Genomic DNA, 27,490 nt, shown 5'->3' with positions numbered 1-27,490 from the left:
ATAGATCTAAAATCAGGATATTATCAAATTCACACGGATTCAATTGATGTGTTTAGCACCACGTTCAGGACATAGTTTGGTCATTATGAGTTTATAAAGATATCTTTTTGTCCTATTGATGTACTAGCCATATTCACATAGATTATAAATGAGAAATTCTTGGTTTAGTAAGGTTTAATGATTGTTTTTTTTATTATATTCTTGTTTTCAACAAGTTAGAAGAGAAATATAAGTAGCGTCTTAAACATGTGTTTGACTTATTATATAAAAATAACTTGTATGCAAATCCTAATAAGGGTTTGTTTTTCCAAAATCAAATTGACTACTTAAGACATATAGTTTCTATTGAAGGAATAATTGTGCATCCGGAGAAAGTCCAAACAACAAAAGATTACATTATCCCTAGAAGTGTGTATAAAGTCCGATCTTTTCTTGACTTAGTGGATTTCTATCAAAAAAATTTCCAAAAGTTTTCATTTATTGTTTTACCTTAACCATACTGTTGTGTAAAAACATTGTTTTTGGGTGGGGTCCTAGCCATCAAATATATTTTCATACCGCAAAATACATTCTTACCCATGTAACTTCAATTTTCATATTACACTCCACATTCTACTACTGGTAAACCACCTTTTGAAGTTTTTTATGAAAAGAAATTACCTATTCTATGACCACTATAGCTACTAATATTCTAGCTCTACTAATACTTTAGAAAGAGTGACTAAAAAGATTATGCAATTAGAATTGAGATATGTATCTCAAGCAAACAAGAAATGCAAGGCCATTACATTCCAAGAAAATTATTTAGTTTGGTTTCATATTGAAAAGAGGAGATTGAAATCCCCTCAAAACGCATCCTAAAATTAAATTAGTCCCCATAGACAATGTGGGCCATTTTGTATTGTTCATAATATTAATGATAATGATTTAGATTGGACATTCCTCCTATTAATAGATTCATAATTCATTTTACATTAGTTTATTGAAACCTTTTAAGGGAACCCTACCAATAACTCCAATTGTAGATAATCCTCCATTGTTAGGGGAAGATACATAAATTTTAATACATGAAGTTATCATTGCCATGAGAGGACCACAACAAGAACCGATGATTAGTACCACATGTATTTAGTTAGATTCATAAACCATTGTGTTGAGGAATCCTAGTGGATTTAAAAAGTAGTGATAACTCTAGCTTATGATTACTTAATAGATGTCTACCACTTACAATTACATTAATGTTCGATGGATACAAATTCGCCACATGAGATAATGCACCGTAAAAATCCATGGCTACATTATTTTCATCATCTATGTGTATATTTGTCGCATGAGGTAGTGCATTTATATTTTGGATTTCTTGTTGATTTTTGCTACTATATGATGAAGGACCACAACATGGGATACTTCATTGGCAACATATTACGAGCATATTACACATCATGACTATTTGTACCTACAAACATAATTACTTGCTATAGTTGGACCCTACTATCTCCATCTTGCAATTCACTACAACATGGGAGTCAACTTCCCCTTGAACAAGGTATGTCTCTTCTTGCATAGGTAATATACTTAAATGGTATCTAGCAAAATACATACATTCATATATTATAGACTTATATATTAGTTATCAATGCTCTAGCCCTTAGATAATATATAATTCTATTTTTTTGAATCCTCCATATGAGGGAAAGGCATTTATGAATATATTGACCTAGTAGGTCATGGTTTTAACAATGGATGGTGATAAAGAGTAGCCAAATAGCTTGAGACAAACCTGAGGGGATTGGCACATTAGCAACATGGCTACATGTATGTGTAGAGGTGTCTCTAGGATGGGCTCTCATTTGGAAGCGGATCATAATGTGGGCTCTTCCACAAGACTTCTTGGGGAGAGCTCTAAAGAGGGTGAAGCCCTTGTCAATGTGAGATCAAATGGATCCCTCCTCCCTAAATATAAGTTTGGTGGTCAATTTTGGTCACATGCTCAACAAAGCATACATGAAACACTATATTTATTGTAATAGTTTGCAACTTATTTCACAAGCTTGGACATGCTAATATGGTTGCAAATGCATTGATTCCTAGACCTATTGAAATCGTTGTATCATATCATCTACTTGGTTTTCATCAAATTAAAAATGTGTGCTTGAATCATATTTCTACATATCCAATAGATTTTGATTTTTATATTGTTTGGCAAGATCTCAAAATAATGACACCACTATTTTTTATCATTATGCATAATGGATTCCTATATTATCAATTATATTATTTGACATCCAACTCAAAAGAAGGCATTCAAAATTATAATAAGCAATCATAAGTTATAGGGCTATGTGAAGATAAACATGCAATGGTCAAGTTGATAGCTTTTGATGCTCTTCTTGTTCTCATAAATTCACATGTGCATGCACACTACACCCTATCATCCTGAGAAAAAAACCACACGTGCACACACGCTCGTGCACGCACGCACGCACGCACGCACGCACGCACGCACACACGCACACACACACACACACACACACACACACACACACACACACACACACACACACACACACACACACACACACACACACACACACACACACACACACACACACACACACACACACACACAAAGCTACTTAAAGTTGTCAAAACCAAGATAATAAGGCTACACATGCTATATAGGTATATTACTACTAATGGATGACAAGAGGGTGGTAGGTTTATAACCCCTTACACCTAGCCCCATTATGAACATGTAAATGGATACAATGATGTCTAGTTTTTGAAAACCAGAGATATCTTTGTGTTTAAGAAAGTATGGAGCATCAAACCTATTGGTATCAAGCAACAATGGTATTTTCTTAACTTATATTAATGTTGTAAATCTTGTCAAAATGGAGGTTTATATGAGTGGACTTGCTATAGTTTTTCTTTTCTACACTATTAGTCTAAAAGTCATACATTGTTTCAGTCATGGAATCAAACAAGGTATGCTTATTCAAAGAGGTGATAGGGAAAGTAATTGGGTAGTTCTTTTGACCCCCTATAATGCAAGCCCATTTGTTTAGTGCTTATTAGTAAATAACATGTCTAGTTTTGTAAGTAGCATACATAACCCCTCATTCTCTTAGAACTATAACTATTCAAAAATGGAAATATAAAGAATCACCCTATAAAATATGAGTCTTTTTTCTCTCACACACACGTCAAGGTTCAAAACACTCAAATAACAAATCTTTTAGTCAAACCTCATGTAAAGAAAAGAGTTATTAAAAAGAGACAATCAAGTAGCACATATTTTTTCATATAGACCTTCAAATATACTTTTCAAATCTAGCACCTAAGCCCCATTACCACAATATTGGCAAAGATTCATGTAATAAACAAGTCAAGAATCTTCGAGGTTGTAAGAACATTCCCTGGTGAACTGATAGATGAGTCGAAGGTTGATGGCACATATTATAGAGCTCACATATAGTAGTAGAAAGCTACAAATAGACTCTTATAGAGTACTAAAAATTATCAAATGCATGAATCAATTGCCCCCAACTTTCCTAAATGTACAATATATTTTATTTCTTTCATGGATGTTGGGAGCAATCATAAGTACACTTTGATAAATGTGCTTTGAATGTAGAGTTTTAAGATCAAAACCTTATTGACCGTTACGTTTAAAAGGTGGACCTCACTTTAGAAGTGACGTATGTATTGGTAATACTATGACATTCTAGAAAGATCCTACAAACTCAAGGTTTGGGCATCTCAGCAAAGTTGATTCTCTTTTACTAATTTTCATAACAATGAAAAGATCATAGATTTTTGCCAATAAGCAAAAGGTTAATTATACATGTTACAAGTTGGCATGTACAGTTTCAAATTCACATAAGTCTATATATCCCTACAATGGGTTAGTAGACCTATACATCATGTAAGTTGAACAACAAAAATATCCTTATGAAGTAAGAGCTATTGCATTTTCCAATGGTTTAGTAAAGGAATCTTTTATGCTTCCAATGATTAGTCATTTGACAATTATTCATTCCTCCCTAATTAAACACAAGGCTAAAATCATTTAGAGATTTAAATTAAGTTTGTGATGATGTAAAAGGTTGATCAACATCTTCGAAAGTGGTAATTTTAAGGGTGGGTGGAATCTTGTGTTCCCGCTTCATTTAGACTTGCAAAGATGCAAAGAATCGAGTGAAATATGAACATGATGATTGACAAAAAAAAAGTAGACGTTGTTTCCAAATACAATTGGAATAATGTATAGATTGTTCTAAGGTTTCCAAAATGTATTAAACCAACAAATAATGTAACAAAGCTGTATCGAATATGGCCATTCAAAATATCAGGCAAGTGTAATGCAATCACTATAAAAAATGATTACATGCAATGGAGCTCCAATAGAAGTTAACCCTACCTCAGGGAAAGTATTCTAGAATTCTTCAAGTATTACATGTTCAATTCCAACAATGACAACGAAAGATGTTGTTAGGGATTTAAAAGGAAGATATGATGTGAAAAATATTGTATGGAAGCTTCAACTAGCTTGTATGGATAATACAAATGCATATTTTGCAACATGGGAGATAAAAGGATACTTGTAAGGAAAACACCAAAAGTTGAACCCAAGCCATCCTGAGAATTCAAGGACCCTTCAATGCCATTATCCCATTACCATGCATACGAAGCAAATCAATGTTTCATGGAGTCAATTGTTTTTTATTGGGTGCATGAATTCTCATCCTTTCTTCTCTCCAAAATTATGAGGAAGTATACGTACATTTTGATGTATGTGCTTTCTAATTTAGAGTTTCAAGATTAGGGCCATGTTGAATATTTCTTTTAAAGGTGGCCCTTACTTTATGAGTGATATATGTGACAAAAGATTATGACAAAATTATCTAAGTGACTTCGAACAATCCAACATTATTGCTTATCTATATTCACAATAAATGCATTTAGTAGTCGCATAAGTCTCAAAATCTCATGTAACTTGGTCGCCAAATCAAAGACTAGTGGCATGCATTTCCAAGTTGACATAAACCTTCCAACTTATAGCCAGGTTTGTAGCTCATTATTATAAGATTGAATACCATTAAAATAATCTATTAAATAAGAAAATTGAACACAAAATTTTCATGTGAAGGTCAATGAATGGTTCATATTTCACTTCGAATGGTTGAGGAAAGAGGCCATTATACTCCCAATGATTAATCATTGAGCACATGCAATAACCCTTTTTGGTTTGTAATCATTTGATTAGAGCTCTTTTTTTATCATTGTGGAATTTAGATAAAACACAAACATATTGTGTTGTGGAGAACATGTCTAATATTGCTTCTTGGGTGTTCAAAATAAGTTTGTGCTAGAGCAAAAGGATGATGAAGTTTTGAGTATGAGGACATACAATCTTGTTAATGAAACAAATTAAAAAACAATACATAATCATATTCTTAAAAAGTACAATGCCAACAAATAAAATCATGAACCTTATGGTTGCCTAACACGTTGAGAAAGAACAATGGTCACTACTATAAAGAAAGAATTCATGCAATTGAGGTCCAACATTATAGCCTAGAAGAACACATTTGCATTGAATCGTATGTTCCAACATGATGTCTATAATTTGTTAGCACTTCCTTTAAAGGTTATCTAAAGCTATCAAGTATTTAGGGATGAGAAAGATGTGAAAATAAAAGCACCCAAACCTTCAAACTAGAATTGCATATTATAAGAATCAAGAAGCTCTTGCACTTAAAAATGATTAAGCACAACATTCAAAGTTGAACCAAGGGACCCTCATGAGCCTATCATTTTATATTTGAAAGGCACAAAATCAAGCAAATGAATGACATATACGATAGAATCAACAATTTGCATTTTCGGCCCAAAAGTTTCATGGTATGTGGCATTAGTTGTTTTAATGTGGGGGATACACAAGATTTTGGAGTTAAAAAGAGAATTCAATATATTGATGATGTGGACATAAGAGTAAGTTTAAGGTTTTTCTTTATTGTGGTAGGTATGTGTATCAATATATTAGCTCCAAAATCTCTAAAGGTTGGTTATTATGAAGACGCTTGATTAGCCCCTCGTTAGGATGACACATGCAAAGGATAGACAAAAATTGAGTGGCTCCATTAGAACCCCCTTTTGAAAGTAAGATGACATAATATTCCTTATGAATATACATTATGACTTGCAACTCTATCTAATGGAAAAAGATAGCCACATGTCCTGACAAAGTGACTGAGAATAGATGCATTCGTACCCATCTATTACATCCACACAATCATTGCATATAACATGTGCTTAAATTCATGAAGTGTGTCCCAAAACTTGGGTTACGAACTTTAAACACCATAAACTAGCAATCACACAACTTCGAAGACTTCTAAATGCATGTGCTATAGTGCATAGAGTACATGCTGCTCGTTTTTAAATTGAAGTGTTGCATGTGAAAAAAAGTGAGCACTTTATGTAGTTTCTTGTGCTTTGATGGTGAGAGTTGGTTGCAGAATATGCAAGTCACAGCAAGGAAATGTAATATGCATTTGATAGGATAAGGTGAATAATGATTACTCGTGAATAACTCTCTCCTATATGGGCAACTACTAGGTTCTAGATGTGAACCACTCATTGTTTGACTTAGTAGTCGTAGAGTATAAAAAGTGTGATTTATCTTGAGATAGATACATATATGCCATTCAGCAAAATTCTAAGTTAAAGAAAGAAAGGTGGCAATATAATAGAGGTAATGATATAAGTCAACAAACACATGGTTTGTATTATAGACCTGTTTGTATGTTATGCATCCTTGGTCCATGTTCAAATGGGTTAGTTGTCAACCAAAAGTGTTTCTTTGACATGGTCAAGTTTTTATTAGTCCTTGTATGAGATGCCAGAAGTTAGAGCATTTGATGCACACCAGAATACTAGGAGGCCAAATTTTCAAGGAGAGCTTGCATGCTAGAGGACAAGTTGAAAAGGTGTTCTATAGAAAATGGATTGCTTCTAGTGGTCTTACCAAGTCAAAAGTGGTGGGGAAAAGGCCAATGAGAGAGGCTTTGGCCTTATAGAGAGTAAAAAGGGAAAGAAATTCATGACCTCTTTCCAAGTTGATTTTGGTCTCCTTTGATCATCTAGTCAAATATATGCTACATGTGTCGCCACTTTTTAGAGGGTTCGTGTTGGTATATTTTGGTGTCAAGAAATACCTAGTATTCCCTGCCAATGGTCTAATAGTTATTTCAAATAGTAAAGGACGTATGCTCTTTTGGTTATCAAATCAAGTTAGATTTTTGTGTGTGAGGCAAAACAATGGCATTGAAAAGATTCTATAAGACTATGTCATGCCCTTCCTTATATGTTATATTCCTTCATTAAATTAATAGAAAGGCTTATTTAAAACAAGTGAACGGGAAGAAACATGCCAATGCCTCTACCTGAAATGCCTTCCCATGTGCGTTGACAAGTGGCAACTAGTAGGGCACACATGGATAGAGGCCAAGTTTCAATACCCTTGAGTGGATGTGCTAAAGGCACAATTAGCTTTAGCTATACTTACCCTTCTAGGTTGGGATGAAGCCCAATTCAATAAGAGGGGCTTCCTATGATGAGTTTCGCCATGGAAAAATCAATGTTTCTTACCTTCACATTGAGCATTCCCAAAATTTTAGAAAATGCACGAGTTTGGAGAAACTTTTGCTTAAAAACAAAAGTTACATAACTTTTCCAACAATTTTGCATTGGTGATAGTCTATAAGAGGTTGAAAAGCCTTTTGTGGAATAGATTTCAAACTGGCTACTATAGAAATAGAACTATTACCATTTCTTGATGAGGAAGTGTAATAGAGAATTGCAAGTATGCATGAAAGGTGTGCCCATGTATATACCCACACTCAAACCACTTGAGCTACAATCTTCTTCACAAAAAGCCCCTTTCCAATGCAAGTTAAGGGTGCTTTTTGCAATTAAATATGCATATTCAAGGACAAAATGTTGCCATCTATGAAGCATTGGCCGTCACCTGAGATAGTGTTCACATAAAACCATCCTTTAGTGTTTTTTGTTCTAGGCAAGATTCTCAAGAAACTGGTTGAAATTGAAGCTGGCATGCTTTTTCTTTTTTGGCATTTTAGTTATAAAACAGGCTATTTCCCTCTGAGAGCAACTAGGGTTAAGGCTGTTCCTTTTTATGGGTTGGAGGGGGAAAAAAAGTTTTTAGGTGAGCAATGCAATGCCGGGAACTCAACTTTCAAGGCCTTTCAAATTACAAGCGTGAATTATAGGCCCACAACCATTTATTCAGAAAAGGTCACGTTGGGAAAAATCCCATCGTGTCCGCGTGTGCATGATGCAAAAAAGAAAAAATGAAAAAAAAAAGTGCAAAAGGCCCAAATTAAAGCTGACATTGCGAGAAATGGCAACACAAGCAATGCTGCGGATAATTGCTAAAAATGCAAGGCGATAAAAATAGAGGGTAGGAGGGGCTCATGATTTTTTCCCCTCGCGCGGCGGGGGGCTACTGGCGGGCCAAATAAAGGTGGTGGCCCCTGCACACGTGGACGTGACAGCCCCGGATGTGACACGTGTCATGCGCTGAAGTGGGGCGGAGGCTGGTAAATGAAAGGTAAACTGTCAAGGTTTGTTGGAATGATCGCATTTAAGTATATACATCAATTATTTAATGATTATTAATACCAATTAATAAACTATTGAATGAGGCTGATGGATTGGATGACCGGCTAACTGCAATGGATAGTCGCGACTCGCTCCCTTGCAGCGGGACACACACACGCGCATCCATCACCGCTCTCTCTCTCTCTCTCTCTCATACGTACATATATGTATATATATATATATAAGAACTTCTTATTGTAGGCCTAGCTAGCTTAGCACCTCAAGGTTGGAACTTGGGCGCATGGTGTTGGGGCTTGGGGGTTCAAGGGACATATCGAGGGGAGGGAAACTTGAACGAGCCTAGTCTACAGTCTAGGCAGATATATAATTATATATATATAACTATATATATATATATATATGCTAAGCTAGCTAGGCCTACAATAAGAAGTTCTTTAAAGCCTCGTGTGCTTTGTAAGTGCAGCGCCCTCTACTACAAAACGTAGCTCCACCCTACTCAATCTATGACCACAAAAGAGTCTTTTCAAGCTAGTCATGACTCATGATTTGTGTTAGGCTCTTGGACTTCCAGTTCAAAGCAGGAAGGAAGGTCAGTGGGCTCTTAAGTATTTGTCCTTGGGCTTCAAACAATTTATAGCACGTATACATGAAATCCTACGTAAAGAATCAACACTAGAGACCTTTCACACACAATATATTTCAATAAGGAGAAAATTTTTCCACTTCAAACCACCTTCCCACATGCCCTTTTGGAGTGCATCGAAGTCAATTTCAGGCAAAAAACTAAATAAATCCTCCATTTGCAAGCTGATGTCCTGTGTTTTAAAACTTTCACTTTTAAACAGAAGCTATGAAACCTTGTTTTAAAACTCGCTTTTAAGCAAAAGTTATGAAAGCTTGCCCATCATTTCTTAAATTTACTCGCTATCAATAATCATTTACCCACTACAAGGCATCACAGTCCATAATTTTCTCCTTCACACTTATGATTAATCTTTAGCATCCAATATCATTACTTGTGTGTAAGAGTGACCATCCCCAAATGGTGCTACAGCTTGGGATGTAATTTCAAACTCACGGCATGGAGCCCCTCTTAAAGCCTTAAACATGGTGAGTTTAGAGCAAATTCCCAAAAAAATAGGGGTAGATATTCATGTTGAGAAACTTTTGCTTAGATATTCATGTTGAGAAACTTTTGCTTTTTGATACAAGTGTGGGCTAAACTTGTGATTTCCAAAGATTGTGACTCCTTGCTTCAACTCAATACTATTTGCAACCTTGCATGCCTCATCCTTACACATATGACCACTGCAATTACAAGTTGAAGCACATAAACGTGGCTACATGTAAAGATGTCAAGCCTTCGTTTTATCATTCACTGGTGTATTTGGAGTTTTGAAACCAACTATGGGAAGTCCTCTAATGCTTGTATTCTCATTGTTGTGTGCATTAATAAGCCTAATATGGAGGGCAATAACCTAAGGTCTCAAATTTTTGCAACACCAAGCATCCCCTTTATTAGAACATAATTGAAACAAGATTTGTCCCTAGTCCTACTTGTCAATACAACCTTGCAAGTAACTTATCCATCCCCTTAAATAGAACGCACAAAGCCATGTTTTGGGCCTAGTCTTCACAACCAATAGAACAATCTTTCAAGTAAATTATCAATCCATTTCGAGTTTTTCTCCTTCTCACTTAAACCATCATGACAAAAGAAGCACAAACGAGCAAATTGTGGACCTATGAGCTCGTGCTATAATCCTTTTATTAGTTCATGTCTAACTCCTTGAGGTATCATCTTGAAGGGCATAGAGTCAAAAGCTTCTCTACCCATAAAGCAAAGGATATGGGGTTGTAGTTGTCATAATGATAGCTAAAAGTAATCAATGCATTGTAGTTTCAACTAATTCTATCCCTATAAATGAATTGATTATGATTATAAAATGCTTTCCATTTGCGCCAATTAAAACTACCTCTTACTCTAATAGAATAAAAAGCTTTTTCCCCCCCAACAAGTCAACCATGATGAATTAAGATTTTAAATTTTGGATCTCAAATTTCCATTGTAGTGAATTCTAAATTTCCATTTATAACCACCCTACTATAAAAAGCACTTCTTGGGCATGCCTTGTCCACCCATAATCTCAATTAAGATCAAGGGGAATTTACATAGTGGGCCTACTATGTTATATCAAATTACCCATCTACCATCAACACGAAGATCAAAGTTGCTTTGAACAATGGGTACCTTTGTACCTACATAACAATTGCCCTAATAAGTAACCCAAATCCATGTGTACAAATTTACTCTAATTAACTTCTTATTTAACCCCATGAAATAGGTGCTTGTTTTTAGCTTCCCAAAGTTTTTGAAGGTTTAAGATTCTAAGAGCATTGATGCCCACCAACTTGAGCTTTCCATCGATCGATGTCATTGAACAAGCTCTCTCCAAAATTGCAAAAGGGCATACTAACCCTATTCATTTCCATGAATCCCAAATGAGGCAAAGTCTCTTACCATACTCAGGATGCAACACAACCATCCCATAGGCGGTACTTCATAAGATTCCTCTTCAACACAAACATATTTTGCATTAGAAATGTCTCTTTTTCTTAACTTGCTAGCTCTTAGTAAATTCCCCACAACTATCCTCCAAGTAGAGACCCTTTCCTTGAAGGGTAGTTTCAAGGCCCCTATTCATTTGAGTATTTTCTTTTATCTATTATGGCATAACGTTACATCCCAAGTTTTATCAATTCTCATACCCATTGAAATTCTAATATTTAACAATGGCTTAATTTTCACCATGCATGACGTTGGCCATGATATTTTTGCCTCCAATTTCGAGGGGATGAACTCTTCCATGGGCTCCAAGCGCCCCATACTTGCAACCATAGATAGATTTATTCCTAAAATTTTCCAAACAAGCTTATAAACTCTAATAAGATTCCACTGTTCAAACCCAATTCAATTGGAGCAATCTTGTTATCTATATCAAGTCATGCTCAACTTTAGAGACATGTATCTTTGCATGGAAATTGATCTCCTTCAAAGCATCTTTGCTAGTGGTGGTTGAAATCTCCACATCCACAAAACATTATCTTCCTTGCACAACTCATGAGCAACATTATCTTGTTCATCTTTTAGAAGGTTTTTCCTCCATGAAACAAGAAGGCTAAAGATAACTCTAGAGCTCTTTTGAGGCATTTAATAAAATTGGAACGATATAGAGAAGATTACCATGGTCCCCGAGCAAGGGTGACTAGTTCAAAGCCCTAATTGCTTGGTGTTTTCAATTAAGTGCTTACAATGGTGATAAAAGGTTCATTATTGTAGAAGTCACCATTCCTACCATATTTCATTTGGTTGAAAGGGTGGTTTCTTTTTCCTTTCACAAATTCTCTATGCCTTTTTGCTCAAAAGGTGGAAGGTTGGCAAATTTTACCATACATGAATTGACAAGTTACCATTAGTTCAACCATTAATACTAGGAATTGATAAGTTAGCTTTATTTCAACCATCAATACTAGGAATTGAAAGACAAGCATGAACTACACTAATTATTCACAATTTTCTAGATAAAATACCAAACTTAATTGATGCATGGGAAAAAACCAACCTTTGGATGTACATGTGAACAAAGAAGTTATGCTTTTCCTATGCAAGATTAATAGTTAACCAACTAGTAATGGAAATCCTTTGAGACCTTTTGGCTTCAATGGGTACAATTGAGTATTTCAAACGAAGGATCCAAACTAGCTAATGGAAACCATTCACATATTGAGATTTGGAGCTATTACCACCACCTAGATGCTAATTGAGTTGGGAACCAAATCTCTATCTTGAGGTTCCACCTGGATCAGAAGTGATTCTGAACTTGAAACTTGAGTGGACCTTAGCAAATTACAAGGTCCAACATGTCACACACCACTACAGATAATTAGAAAACATAATCATGCTTTCCTAGAGGTTCCTTTTCCGTTTGGATGGACAAAGAACTTGGCAGTCACTTTTTTTTGGAAGCCAACCATTTCATGCCTGCGCAGTTGCTACAAACGAGCTGAAGACCATCGCAGCGGGTGGGAACAAGTGCTTAGGAGTGGGGCCATTCCTATGGACATCGGGCCCTGGGGTCCTATAGCAGGGGTCTTGTGTTTGGGTGGGTGTGGGTTCGTGGATTCGGCCGACAAATCGAGATTCGAGCATCGTGGGCTCGCAAATTTTGGCTGGATAAAACATTGTAATTATATGAGAATAATACCACAAATAATAATGGGCATTTCTTTCCTGTCGGGCACTTTCTCATTGGGTAAAACTAGTTCCGGTCCGTAATGATGGGTTTTGGGTCTAAACAACGAGTCTGCTCTCTCTCTCTCTCTCTCTCTCGGTGTCTCTGTAGATTGCAGATCATCCGCTTGTTGTTTGTTGCCGGAAAGCAGTAGGCAGATGAGAGTTTTAATGCTTGTTAAGTTTTGTGTGTGTGTGTTGGGGGGGGGTGGGGGGAGAGAACTGTGGTGGTCACTGTTACAGTCTACAGACCGGTCACTGCGAGAGGAGGAGCAGAAAAGGGGCAGAGTGCACGGCCAGGCCCTTCTCGTGACAGGCTGGTGTTAATTTCTCATTGGGACCAGGGCAAAAGCAGCAGAGAGAGAGAGAGAGAGAGAGAGAGAGAGAGAGAGTGTGTGTGTGTGTGTCCCCTTTTCACACCCGTGAGATCAAGGACCCCTCCTCCATGATGGTCTTAGGGTACCGCAAGCATGCCATTTGATTTAACAGGGAAAAGAATTTGATGAGGACTAGAAAAGGGCTCTCTTTACAAGGTTTTTTGACTGTTGTTGGATAAAAAGCCAAGGCCTATATGACTACTTTGAACCAAACTTAGCTGCTAAGAAACTCCATATGATTCGATACAGTAAAGACGAGGGGGTTTCTGTACAATCTTTCATCGATTAAGCCTGATTGCATTATTGCTAAATCCCCATTTGTGACAGAGAGGCTGATACTTTCTACGCAATAGATTAGTTTTTGCATTCGCCCTGAATTTGATGACAGAGAAAGCAGATTTCACTTACAGAAAAATGCTGCAGAAATTGGACATCTAGATAGACATTGTAGAGTATGGCAGAGTCCAAGGAACCAAGACTAAGACTGGGGAACTAGAAGGGGGAGACTTTCCGTCAATGAAAGTTTTTTAAACATTCTGATTAACCAGTGTGAAGTAAGAGAAGCAATGAGCAGCGTCTTCAAGGAAGTAAAAGTTTCCGTTTTGAGTAACCCAAGCCTCACCCACTTGGGTGCCCTCACATAAATCAAGGAGAAGCATTGAGAGCAGAGCTTCCCTCTGTTTTGTTTTAGTTTGTTTGAATTAAGCCGAGAGTGCGGGTGGGTGCTAAAGTTGAAGCTCTTGCTTTGGAAGAACGGTGGGCTCCTCCCATCATCCATGTAAACACAGAGAGAGAGAGAGAGAGAGAGAGAGAGAGAGAGAAGGAAGAAGAGGACAGCAGTCACAGTAATCGAGGTGCTTAAGGCCCCACCAGAGGCAGGGCACTTGTACTGACTGCAGTGTCTCCATACTCCTTTTCTCTCTCCGGCAGATCCAGAGGACCTCTATTATATCCATGGCTAAAACAGTAAGCAAGTAAGCACTTTCTTCTTATTTTATTCGTTAGTAGGGTCAGAGCTAGGTCTGATTTGAGGCTCCATTCGTGGGGGCAGAGTTCTTTTTTGCTGATTAATCATGGGGAACAAAGACTTTCGGGGTTTTTCTGCTCATTAATTGCTTTGTATCCCCCCTTTTAAACAAGAACAACTCCATTGCATCACTGATCAAGCAATAGTCCTTTCGGATCTCTCAATTAAGCTTCAGGAACTAACACCCACCCACCTCTCTCTCTCTCTCTCTCTCTCTCTCTCTCTCTCTCTCTCTCTCAACACACAATTCTTCAAAAGTGTTCACGACTTCACCTTTCCCCTTCATCCTGCTTTTGGTAATCAACCACTTCCTTGTGTTTTATATTGGGCATCTTTCTCCTCTCTTTCCTTTGCTTTCATCCCGAGTCCCTACCCTCATCTAAAAGTCTCCTCCAGACAGCCTCCCCCACCCCTCAATGTCTTACTGCCACTTGTGACTGCCTGCCCACCACCTACTTGGTAGGAAGCCCTTGTTTTTACCTTTTCCTGTCTGGTCCTCTTTGTCCCCCCCCCCCCCTTCTCTCTCTCTCTCTCTCTCTCTCTGCTGCTTGGGCAAAACTGCCCAAAATCGGCACCTTTGCTCCTCCCCCCCTTTTCCCCCTCTTCCACTGTTCTTCCAAACAATCATCTTAGCTCCAGTCTGCATCTTGCTCGGTCACCCCTTAACTTGGTGCATCTGGATTTCTCAAGGTTTCTTGTAGATCTTAAAATTATGCTCCCTCTTCAGCATGGAAGATGTAGAAGATTCTGAAGGTAAAAGAAAAGGTGGCTTTCTCAAGTCGCTCATGTTTATCTCTGCTAGGCCTGCAGTAGAATTCTGCTACAAATTTCAGTTTCTGTCATAGATCTGAGCATATGAACAACTAAGTTACTAGAATTAGCCAGCAATTCTTGCATTGCACTTGACTACCACCTTTTTCCAAGACATTCTAGGGATCTACAAAATTCAGCTGAGAGTTTATGGAAACTTAAAGAGAAAAATTCAGTTCAATGTCAGGTTTGACCAACCTCTAGCCTGCTTGCAAGATTAAGTTTTGCCTTTGTTGGGGTCTTTTCTCTACAGAGACGGTGGCAATAGGACAAGGAAAAGCAGAGAGCCCAAATTTCTGGGCAGAGTCAGAAAGAAAAGCAGAAAGCCCAAATTTCTGGGCAGAGTCAGAAACAGGGCTCCCAAAGTTCAGAGCACATCCAGGAAAATGGTTGGATTGTTGAGCGGAACAAAGACAATGAAAGTTGTGTGGAAGTTTTGAAACAGCAGGTGGAATAAGTTGCTTTGAAGTTTCCCAGCTAACCCACATTGGTAGAACTTCGCTGGGACACAAACGTGGCATTTTAGCTACTTCAGTAAGAATGTCTGCATGTACAATTTGACATGGACAGTTCATCTCTCTAAAGCTGTGTCAAGTTAGCAGACAGTGTCAATGCTGTGCAAGAAACTGAACTACCCCTGAATGTAGAGGAAAAGAGAGAAAGACCTTAGGTGTGGAAGGAAGCAATCATTTTCTAAAAGTTTCAAGTTTGAAACAAGATTGCTCAAATTATAATGAAAAGTCACTTGCAAATGGTAATGGGCTTCAGTGTCCAGTAGGAGGTGAACTTGGAGAACAACCAGCATGACTGTAGCTGAGCCAAAGGAGCAGGTGATAAAAGTCTCTGCATCAATGCAAGATTTCTCGGATTTGAGTGATCAATTCCAGAAATTGTCAATGGAGCAGGAAATAGATCTATTTAGCCTCCCCTGCAAGAAACTGCTTGAGGTTGTGTCTCAAACTCCACTATGGGACCATAGCCTTCAATATGGTGCAGTGCATGAAAATGAGCTGCAAGGATGGACCCATATGACTACTCGTGGTATAGCAGTCCCTCGGCGTGCCAGCATTCATGATAATCAATTGCTGGGTGAAGCTGGACACGTAGCATATCCTCCAGCCACGATCAGCCAGTACAGTTCCACTTTTCCATCCACAAACACACATAGTTTAGGTTACTGGAACTGGTCTCATGCTCATGTCATGGAAACTTTTCAACAATCTGGAAGTGCAGCTCCTTGTCCAGCCACCATCAGTTGGTACAGTTCCACTCTGCCCTGCACAAACACACAGGTCCTAGGCTACCGAGAACAATCCAGTGGCTGTCATATCAAACCTTTTCTCCAAAACCCTCGAACCGAACTGTACAATCCAGTGGCTGCTGATGATAACACTCCTGCTTCCCATACAGGTATACGAGCACGTTAAAACCACAAACCAACCAAACTGTTGAATCTTTCTGCTGAACTATACTAATGTGTATTATATATCTCATTCAACATGTTCTCCTTGGTTATCTGTTCAAGGAGCACAAATCATGTAATTTCAGCTTACATTCTGCATATTTCTTTATTCCATCAACTTGTTTCTTTATTTGCTTTGTTTTAGCAGAGCCACATGCATCTCCTGAATCTGCCAGAGATGCAGTGCCACAATCAGAATTGCAGGTCAACAACATCACTAGGGATGCATTGTCAATTACAGGAGATCAGCAATCGGTGTGCATAACAGGTCATGCTTCTGAACCATTGGGAGAACCTGGAAACAAGCACAGGTCATTGTGCACTTCAGATGGGAAGCGATTGAGGCTATCTCTTGTGCGTTCACAGGCAAGAACAGGGAGGGCACTCCTTGATGAATGCAATGATGTAGGAGAATTGGATCTCAACAAAGAGCCTCATCAGAGGATAAGAAGAAAGAAGCACCGCCCCAAAGTTGTCCGTGAGCCCAAAGCTCGTAAAAGGCGCCAACCTAAAAAAGAAAAGGATATGTCTAAAGGGAATGGACTACCCAATGAAGGACAGCTGGCTTCTGATAAAAAAACTGTAGAAGAAAGGTGTCACTCTTATGGAATTGATGCAGTGCTTCAGAACGAGTCTATGCTGCAAAAGCAGGAGGATCTTTTACAAATTGTGTTAAGCGAATCAGTGAGTACTGAAAGTAACCTTTCTCAGGAAGGAGGAGCCAGCTTGGTCTTGAATAACAGCTGTGCAAACGATGCAAATGTGCTTTCCTTCAATCAAAAGGAGGAGAACCTCAAGTTTGCAGAAGCTCAAAAAGAAATTTGTCAATCTGAGGAACAAGGTGCCAGTGGATTGACAATTGTACAAAACTGTTGTAATCCTTGCCAGCTCTATGACTTTTTCTCTCAATGCAAGGCAGGGGATTGGCCTGTTCCTCTTGATTCAAAAGAATCGTTACAGGGCAATGAGCTTGCCCTATGTTCTCATCACCCTGATAGACTAACTACTACTGAGACCAGTGAACAAACTGTAGGCAATGAAATGCTATTGCCTGGCCAAAGGAAAAATGATGTTGAACATTCAGACTCACACCACAGTAACCTGGCATTGACTCTGATGTCACCAGATGCAGCCTCCACCTCAAATGAGGTTTCTTTGACACGAAAAAAACTCAAGCACTTAGCCAGGCAACAGAGACCAACCAGCCTTCAGCCGTCCCATCCCCCTACCTTGGGACAGGAGACCACGTCAACCAACAGTCTGCAAATGGTTCTCTACAATCAGAAAAGAGAGATTGTCATTTCTGGACAGGCAAGGTCATCTAAAAAAGTCCGTGCAAAGGTCCAATTGGATATTGAGACCCAGAGGGTGTGGCTACTACTTGAAAATGGGTCGACAGTGCAACCAGATAATGATGCTAAAAGAGCACAAGAATGGGAAAAGGAGAGGACAATAATGAAAGAGCGAGTTGAATCATTCATTGAAAAAATGCATGTTGTCCAAGGTTGGTACTTACCTTTTTTTTTTTTTTTACAAACATTCATTCAGAGTTCCCAAAGAAATGCACCTGGAACAAAGGGTTCTAAAGACAACATTCTGCATGCAGGGGATCGTCGCTTCTCTCGCTGGAAGGGATCGATTGTAGATTCTGTGGTGGGAGCTTTCTTAACTCAAAATGTATCCGATCATCTGTCAAGGTACAAGATCACTGTCCAAGTCTTTCAAGAGCCCATATCAATATAACAGCAAAATGACAAGCTGTAGGAATCACAATATTATTGTTCAATGCTAAGCTAGTTCATTCATCCTCTATTGCAGCTCCGCATTCATGTCTGTTGCTTCTCGTTTCCCCCCTGCTCCAACAGTGCCCACAGGAACACAGACATCCAAGGATGAGAATCAGTTTCAACATGGCACAGAAGATCTGTCTTTGATTCTGGAAAGGGTTTCGTCTGCTTCAGCAGGAGACCATTCTTTGGATAATCAATCACAGCTTAACCTTAATAATCGGGATGAGGAAAGCACCACAACAGCTGGGATTGGTGTGTGCGAGGTTACCGGTCCTTGCAAACAGATTGATAGCTGCAAGCAGTTTGATTCTCATTGGCATGATGATGAGAGGTCTTTACGTGCCACAGCTGAAGGCTGTCATGATCAGTTGACCAACACACCTGATTCACATGCCTCCAGAGCAAGAGAGTCAAGCTCTTTAGCTTTCGATGATGAAAGGGACTCGAGCTCTGTTATTGAAGACCTTAGAGATGAAACTGATGTAATGAGACAAGATTGGAGCTCAGTTTTCCTCAGATCTACAGTGTACAGTAGGCCTAATGTTTGCAGGAAGCTAAACTTTGGTAGTTTGACAGGGAATCAAAGGCCCGAGTCAGATGCTGTTTCTAAAAGTGTAGAAGTAACTAACTTTGCTCAAGTACAGAATGTAGGTATAGGATTAGATGCCTTTAGTGATCAACAAAGTGAGTCTAGTGCTGCAGTAGCATTATCCAACTCTGTTCAGAGTGGACAAGACTCAAACTTTCAACTAGCAATGGCTCAGGAATGTAGCCTGGAAATGGGAGTACAGCCTGGTACAGTTTCAAACCCTTTACCTGCCACAAGCTCAAAGACAGGTAAAAAAAGGCCTCTCTCCCTCAGTAGCATAAGTGGAATTGAAAGAGCTCAGTTAGAAGCAAGTCAAAAGGGACGGAAAAAAAACCTTCATCGGGATTGGGAATCTGTAAGAAAACAGGTGATTGAGCTCTGGAAAAGTAAAAGATGGGATTCGAGTGAAGATCAGTGGGCAACAAGCCAGCAAGATACAGTAAACTGGGATGCTGTCAGACATGCAGAGCTTGGAGAGCTAGCTGAAACAATCAAGGAGCGTGGAATGCACCATGTTCTCAGTGGGCGAATCAAGGTACAATTTAGGCGAGCTTTTGATGTAACTAAATTGGAATTTTGACTCAATAATTCACATATGTCCTATTGTTTTAATGCTTATATTCTCTGTGCAACCAGACACTGGTATATAATTAGCTTACTATAGTCTATGCTAAATCCAATTACTAAGACTGATAATCTATGTTTCAGGCATCATGACCTGCCCCATGGTATGTTATGTGCTGTGTAATTGTTTTTACTTTGCTCAAGTTTGGCTGCTCACAGTTTGTGTTTTTGCACAAGGAAGCTGTCTAGCCAATAGGGCTCCATGGCTCCCTGAATTATCCAACTTAAAAACATCAATTTACAACAGTCATTATCTCATCATCTGTTTGTACATGATGTATGCCACTTGACATTCTGGAGTCTCTTGCAGACTCTTGCACTGTTGACTTTCCAGATCACTGCCCCCTGATTGGCATGGATGGTCCCAGGACTGTAAGCTACAAACTGTAGCAGTAGATGAACAAGGGGGGCCAATTTGGTGGCATGAATATCTACAGCACTCAGCTGTGTGCATCTTTGCATCTAAGGGAGTTTGGGAAGGAAAACTGCATGCTTGCAGAATGAAAGGGAGTCCATGTGTGTGTACTGCAGTGCTATATTGGCAGTGCAGATCAACGGGGAAGGCTTATCAGTTATATTTGGTGTGCATTGTACATTCAGTATTATGTATATGATTGCTGTGTGTGGGTTGAGTTGTTTGAACAGTATTGAGTTTAAAACTAAAAGATGACACTTTGAGCAACTAACAAAGCTCATCATGAGTTCTGGATCACATCCAGTCATACTTCATCAAGACATTTATATTGCCATTATTCTCAGCATGCATACAAAAGTTTAGCTAGCTGTGGCTGGCATTGCCTGTTCTTCTTCCTTCTGCCTGCAGCTAGTCTTGAAAGAGCATAAGCAGTTTTTGCTTCAGCCTATGTCAGTCTCACACCATTTTGAAGTAAATCTAGCTATTGAGATTGTATTTTTTGACCTGTCCTTAGCCATTGTGTTTACTAAACATAGGAAAGAAAAAGACCCCTGGAAGGAAAAAGTCATTTTGGACCCTTCATCAGGGGTTTTCTTTCTGTTGCAGTTTATGTTTCGTTTTACTTTGAACCCAGAAACACTTGAAAAACATGTGTATAGCTTAATAACATAACTTTTGTGCATCTTTCAAGGGTAATTTTTTCATTTGTGATGACAATTGTAAAACCCATAAGATGTTTTTAAATCAAGAGGAGACAACATGTATGGCTCATTTTGGGGGAAAATCATTTTCAAGAGTCAAGCTTCAATGAAGATTGATGTTGTTACCACAAAGTTTGTAGCACTCCTCCAGAAGTTGGTTCATAAATAAACACTAACCTGGTGAGTTGTATTATTCAGGCTTTCCTCACAACACTCTATGAGGAACATGGAAGCATTGATCTTGAATGGTTAAGGGATATTCCGACTGAAGATGCAAGGTAATTGTAGATGTTTGCACCTATCTATGTCAAAAACAACAAAAAAACTTTTTTTCTAACCACGTTGGCTCCTCTCTTTCTTGAGTTTCTTGCAGAGAGTACCTCATGAGTATACATGGACTAGGAGTGAAAAGTGTGGAATGCATACGTCTTCTGACACTTCATCATTTAGCCTTTCCGGTTAGTGTTTTGCATGTGCAATGTGGTAAAAAGTTGTTTGCTCTGCAAGACTGGAATTTCTGGTAACCATGAGACTTGCATCAGTTGAGATGCCAAGATTAAGCAAGATGAATGCACATCTGTGTAAGTGCTGCCGCAAAATCAACGATACTGTTGTTTGCTGGCCAATTGTTTCTGAAAGACTACCACTAGTGTGTTATAAGCTTGAAAGTGTTATTCATGATACTTTTCAAAGAATGACACCCAATGGCTGTAAGTATGGATGCTCTATTGTTGAATATGTTTTGTGAATTTGGAACTAGGTGGATACAAATGTGGGACGCATATGTGTAAGGCTTGGTTGGGTGCCTATAGAGCCTTTGCCTGAGGAACTTCAATTACATCTTCTTGAGTTGTAAGTTCAAACATCTTGCAACTGCATATTTTACCTCTCCTGTTAACTTCTAGCAGCTCAGATAGAACAATAAGAATGTTGAGCATTAATTAATAAAGCATAACTTTTGTGCACATGTCAAGCTATGCAAATCTGAAAATCTCTGATGTTTTAGCATGCTTGGTCAGGTTTCTTTGACATGTTTTCTCCTAATGTGTCATTGCAGATATCCGATTCAAGAGTCAATACAAAAGTACCTATGGCCTCGTCTATGCACACTTGATCAAAAGACATTGTAAACTCTCTTTCCTAGATGGTGTTTAGCAATATACTTTTTAACTATAATTCAAGCCTATTATAACATTCTATGGCCTTGTACAGGTATGAGCTTCATTACCAGCTGATCACTTTTGGAAAGGTCTCTCTCTCTCTCTCTCTCTCTCTCTCTCTCTCTCTCTCTCACACACACACACACACACACACATTGGACACACATGTACTTTCATAGGCCACATTGGCCTTTTGCAAGCGTTAATATTTCTTTCTTTCTTTCTTTCTTTCTTCACACACACACACACACACACACACAAAATGGTTGTGATGTGATGCTGAAAAGAAACATGAACCAAAGCACTACCACATGCGAGAAACTCCAAATCCATAGACACACACCCCACACTATAGCTCAGTAGATTGTGAAAATAGGTTAATGCTCTCATATAGAACAGAAGATACAACCTCATTATAGATCAAAGTTGGGTACAACATTACAGTCTTTAGACCATGATTGGTGGAACACGGTAAATAAGGGCATGTCCACAATACAATTCACTCAAATATAAACTTGATGTCAATAACTTTGGGGGGAAACTAGGCAAGGTCATGGCCTCACTTTAAACACAAAGCAACTCTCTCCTTCAAACTTGATAGCTCTTTCAACCTCATAGTCTTCGTCCAAGTAGATCATACTCTAAAACCCAAGGGTCACATGACACAAACCAATAGCATCAACAGCACAATCCTTTGCAACCTTCCAAGGTAGTGGGCAAGTAGAAGCTCTCCAACAATTCTTCAGGGAGCCCTCTACGAGCAAACATGTAGCCTTCTCATTCATTTCTACCGTCTTCTTCTTGTCCTCATCCAACACGTCCTCTCTTCTTCACAAACACAGCCACCTTGGCTTCTCTGCGTCCTCAACTTCTCCATACAGCACTTCCACTTCCAACTCTTCTCAACCTCCTTCCTGTACTCCACAAGCTCTGCACACTTGCCTTCATCGATCCCCCCCAATGAACATCGCAATACCACCCCCTCCTTATACTTGTTGAGGGCCAGCACTTTCTCAAAACTTTTTATAAAGCTTTCTTTAAAGCTTCTTGCTTTAAATCTTCATTTATAGCCTTAACTGTGGCTCCTACAAAGCAGCACCATCTTGATTTGCCTCCACAAAAGCACGCTAATCATAGTGTTGATGCAATCATTGTCAAAAACCATGCTAATCATAGTGTTGATGCAATCACTGTCAAAAAGCACACGCTCTATTCCTTCTATCCCACCAAGTGGTTGCCTTCATGCCACGTGATATTCATGTAATCATTCACATCAACACAAGCCATTCCATCAACCTGCATTAAACTCCACCACAGCTGCCATGTCATCATGGCTCATTGGCCCCCCCTGGAGTGAGTATAGATGCTGCCCATAATCCAAGATAAATCATGCTAGCCATACCTCCAAAACCTTGTCCACCATATAGTGTCAATAGCTTGGCCACACAAGTATGTGTTCTTCAAGATCCATATAGTCCATCCATGTTCCAAGACATACTCTGCATACTTTAAGAGCTCATGACATCAAAAGATGAACACATCCATGAACAACTAGTCCAAACCATATGCATAGCCTTGACTAATAGGTCTTCATGCTATAGAATCGTAATTAGTGATGATACACCCATCTTGGAGCTCAAGTTATCAATCCTCAATGCTTGAATCACCCATCCAAACTCTTGACTCACAAATGTCACAATGCCATGTAAAACCTTCATCGGCCAATAGGAAAAACCTTGCCACACTATCCTAGAAAACAAAAGCTCCTAATAACTGATTTTCACATCCTTCATACTGTAGGATGCAAAACTTGTCCTTCCCACTTACACCTTAAAGAAAAAGCCTCACAGCAAGCACAGAAAGAATCTAAGCACCATGCCAAACAATGGTGAACCTCAATTTGAGGTTACCTTGTCACTGTATCATCTTCTAACCACCCATACCCAAGGCACTACCTTGCTTTTGCCAATCACAATTGTTGTGCATAAAGGCGGATCGTAACACAAGTCTAAATGCCCATGCAAAGTCATACATCCCTTGTCAACCAAAAATGACAAAAATCCAATCAGTAGAAGAAGTGAAATGCCCGATATTCCTCCTCCAATCCGCTTAAAGCAAACCTTTGAAATATCTAATGATTAATTTTGGAATATGGCTGCACACCCTAGAAATGTAATGCCCCTACAAGCCACTAGATACAACTTAAAACAATGCAAAGTTGTCTTCATGCAAGTCTTGGAGAAAATATAGTACTTATGACTAATGTTCAGTTTCCTTAGCTCAAGGGTAAGCCCTCCTCCCCAAAAAAATTACACCATATGATTGGTCCTACTTAAATTTTTATTGGCTAAATTTTATCAGGTCCCAAACAGCCCCAAATCATTATTTTTAATCAATTATTTCATTATAACAAGACACATTTTGGCAAAATGACTCTACAAAGGGAGTCAGTGTGTGAATCACCCCTTCTATCCCTAACCCTAACTTATTCTACAAATCTTGCTGCCCACTTTCAGTAGCTAGATTGCAACCAATGTCCACACCCTCCTGCTGGTGACTTCACCCCCACTGCTGCTGGTCCCTCCACCTTCCTGCTGCTTCAGCAAGTTCAATGACTGCTGTACTCCTTGCCATCTATGGCATACTGTCTTCTTTAGTTGCAGCCTGATGCCATCATATCCAGCTTGTTGCCATCATTTGCAGCAGGTCATCACCTTCAGACTGCTGTTACAGCAGTGTTCCTGCTCTCTACACGCTCAGCATCTGTTCTACACTGTCATCCCCATCATTCACAACCTTTCAACTGCTGGTTGCTGCTTGGCATGTCACCTGCGGTAGGTGGACACTGTTCAGCTGCTGTCATGACAGTCATTACTGCTGTCTATCAGAAGTCCAGCAGTCAACTTGGACAGCATGCCATCTCCATTAGCCTTTAGAAATCTTCATTTGGCAATCCAGCCTCAGCAGTTTGTGTGCTGCTGCCTAGTTGCTGCACCTGCTATTTTGATCTTCTCTGAAAAACTGTTGTCTTTTGACCCATCGTTGCAAACCTAGTTCTTGTCGATTGGCTATATTGATTATCTTCCCCAAGCCCGGTCCCCCTGGCACATTAAGAAATCTCACTAGCAATGGATTTCTTGCTACGAAGGTTAACTTGTGGATTTTTCCTGGATGGAGCAATGAGAAAAAACAGAGTCTCCAATTAAAATGAAACTTTGTTTCCTCAATGACCAAAGCCAAACAAGCAAGTTGTGTTTCACTCTAAGCAATACCATTTAGATATTACAGACTTAACTTCGAGGACTTTAATTGCCATTCAGTTGATAGCATCGTTTCTTCAATTGTTGCCTATATGAGAAAGAGAAACAAGATTCAGATACCATCTTTGTACGTACAAGTCTGTTGTGTTTAACTCACGCCTATGCTCACAGAGGAGTGTCGGTGATCCGCGGTAGGACACTAGGGCACATTTTACTCTCCTTGTGAGAGGTTTCCCCCCAATTATATTATCTTCTATTTTATGTACTTATGTTACACAATTCAAGCACTTATCGTGTTTTACAACTTTCGGGTGTGAACGCACATTAACAACCCTAAGGTTTAAGGGTTGTACTTTGTACTTTCATTACACTTTTTTGGTAATCGTTTTGGGAGTCGTGCTATGTCTTCACTCTCTTCACTATCAATTGTGTACTCTGAGCTAAGCTTCAATCCTCCATAGCTTACATTTGGTATCAAAGCTTAGCATAGTCCAGCTCAGCCTCTGTAGGCTCACCATCCCAAGCTAGTCAATTCATGCTCCCTGCCTGTCCAGTTGTAGCCATGCCGACTGCAACTGTAGCCATCTCCAGCCCCTGACTGGAGGCTCGCCACCCTATAGATCACCCGCCTAGTCCACTAGCAACGCTGCCAAAGCTGCCCGCCAGTGTGCTGCCTATAGTGCCTCCCTCGTCCTTGTCCACGACTACTAGCCGCCACACGCCATCACCTGCAATACCCGCCACCTACAACGCCTGCTCTGCATGTAGGTCCGCCCCCAACCGCCAACTACGCTCTATTCACCGCCGCCGCTTGCCCTAGCTCCAGCGCCGTAGCTTGGGTGCCGCCTATCCCAGCTCATCCAGTTGCGCCTTCTGCTCCAACTTCTAGCAGCTCCACTACCTGGTTGTCAAATCCACCATTGGCCACCGGCACCTGTCGCAGGACCATCAGCATCAGACCTGCCAACACAGAAGGTAAAAGGAGGCATTTCTCTATTTTTTAATTCAATAATTTGAATCCCAACAAAAGGTGTTTTTTTGCTCAAGCAGTTTCGTGACTTGGACACACTTACTGCAAAGATTTTGTAGGAAGTGGGCTAGAAATTTTGGGCCTTTTCCGTTTAGTGTAGACATTGGCACATGTACTGCAAATTCAGTCTAAAAGACTGAAATCGTACATTTTGAACAACAAAATTTTGGGGCTTTTGCATTTTTTGTACTATTGAGCACTGTTTGAGCATAAATGTTTGTGCATAGGACAGCATGTACATTGGACAGTTTTGACAATATGACACAAATTTGTCAATTACAGCGTGGTGTATGTTGTAATTTTTAGAAATTTCCAAATTTCCATGTTGTTCCGGCTTGAGCTTTTTCTTGCTCTTATGCTCTTTGATACAATGAGATTTGCTATGGCCAATTAGGGACAAAGTGATGTGTTCACATATGTATCCAAGGAGGATAGATTGGATGGCAATAATTATTCTCTATGGTCTTTCATGATGAAGAATGTGCTGATTGCAAAAAACCTTTGGGATTATGTTAGTGGTGAAAAAGTTCATCCTAGAGTTGTGGCTCCTACAACACCTCCTCCTGGAGGACGTGGTCAAAGGCCCGCTCCAGCTCAGCCACTTCCCCAAAGATCAACAGCACAAAAGGCTTGGGACACATAGGCTGCTCAAACATTGTCACTGATTGCATTGGTAATTCAACGGTCTAGAATCCCACACATACGGTCTGCAACTTCTTTACGAGAAGCATGGCTCACACTTGAGCAAATGCTTGCTGTAAAAAATGAGAGGCATCTCTTTCTTGAAGAAAGAGCGTGAGAATGTGAAGATGGATGAAGGTGATGCCATGCACGATCATCTTAACAAAATTCAAGACTTGCGTGAGTAGTTAATGAATGTAGATGAGTATTATTTGAATGCACACTTAATCGCTACTACTCTAAATTCTTTGTCGCCCTCTTATTTGGCCTTTCATATGGCTCTAAATCTCACCATGAGAATTTCTCTACAACCACTTCCCTTTCTTCTGTTGATTAGTTTGCTCCTAGAAAAAGAGCAAACAAGAAAGAATAGTGGGATGGATGTTTTAGCCTCTAAATAAGATTTTATGGCAAGGCAAAAGGGCAAGCACAGTCGGTCAAAAAATGCTCTGCAGAGTTTTAAAAGTTCAGATACTTCACAAAGCAACAAGAAACAAAGGGACACGCAAGCTAAGAAGGGCAAGTGCCACTATTGTAAGAAGCCAGGTCATTACATCACAGAATGTAAGAAGCGCATTGCAAAGGAGGAGGAGTTAGGAATGTTTGTTTCTGATGCACCTTCTA

General features: G+C 39.3%; 1 protein-coding gene and 1 non-coding gene across 4 annotated transcripts in view; both read left to right on the top strand.

The window, feature by feature from the left end:
• The first annotated feature begins 11,845 nt into the window (after positions 1–11,845).
• On the top strand, positions 11,846–11,947 carry LOC148036293 (U6 spliceosomal RNA). The gene has a single exon (XR_015691046.1). It is a non-coding gene; the product is annotated as a U6 spliceosomal RNA (small nuclear RNA).
• Positions 11,948–14,863: 2,916 nt separating this feature from the next.
• Positions 14,864–27,490, top strand: part of LOC148036290 (DNA glycosylase/AP lyase ROS1-like) — a 76,013-nt gene continuing 63,386 nt past the window's right edge. The window contains exons 1-10 of one of the 3 annotated variants that reach the window (XM_087678296.1): positions 14,864–15,097; positions 15,408–16,564; positions 16,765–18,120; positions 18,223–18,313; positions 18,435–19,530; positions 20,934–21,013; positions 21,109–21,193; positions 21,496–21,587; positions 21,793–21,861; positions 21,948–21,984. In XM_087678296.1, coding sequence (XP_087534422.1) covers positions 15,958–16,564; positions 16,765–18,120; positions 18,223–18,313; positions 18,435–19,530; positions 20,934–21,013; positions 21,109–21,193; positions 21,496–21,587; positions 21,793–21,861; positions 21,948–21,984 — 3,513 coding nt within the window. In that variant the 5' untranslated portion in view covers positions 14,864–15,097; positions 15,408–15,957. Of the gene's footprint in view, positions 16,565–16,764; positions 18,121–18,222; positions 18,314–18,434; positions 19,531–20,933; positions 21,014–21,108; positions 21,194–21,495; positions 21,588–21,792; positions 21,862–21,947; positions 21,985–27,490 lie in introns of all 3 variants that reach the window. The other 2 variants (XM_087678294.1, XM_087678295.1) reach the window with 2 other exon arrangements.

Source organism: Lygodium microphyllum, chromosome 5 (genome assembly GCF_053477565.2).
Source record: "Lygodium microphyllum isolate KBCC chromosome 5, Lygodium_microphyllum_v1.1.10, whole genome shotgun sequence".
Lineage (NCBI taxonomy): Eukaryota > Viridiplantae > Streptophyta > Polypodiopsida > Schizaeales > Lygodiaceae > Lygodium > Lygodium microphyllum.
Note: the sequence above shows the minus strand (reverse complement) of the source record. Positions and strands in the feature narration are given on the sequence as shown.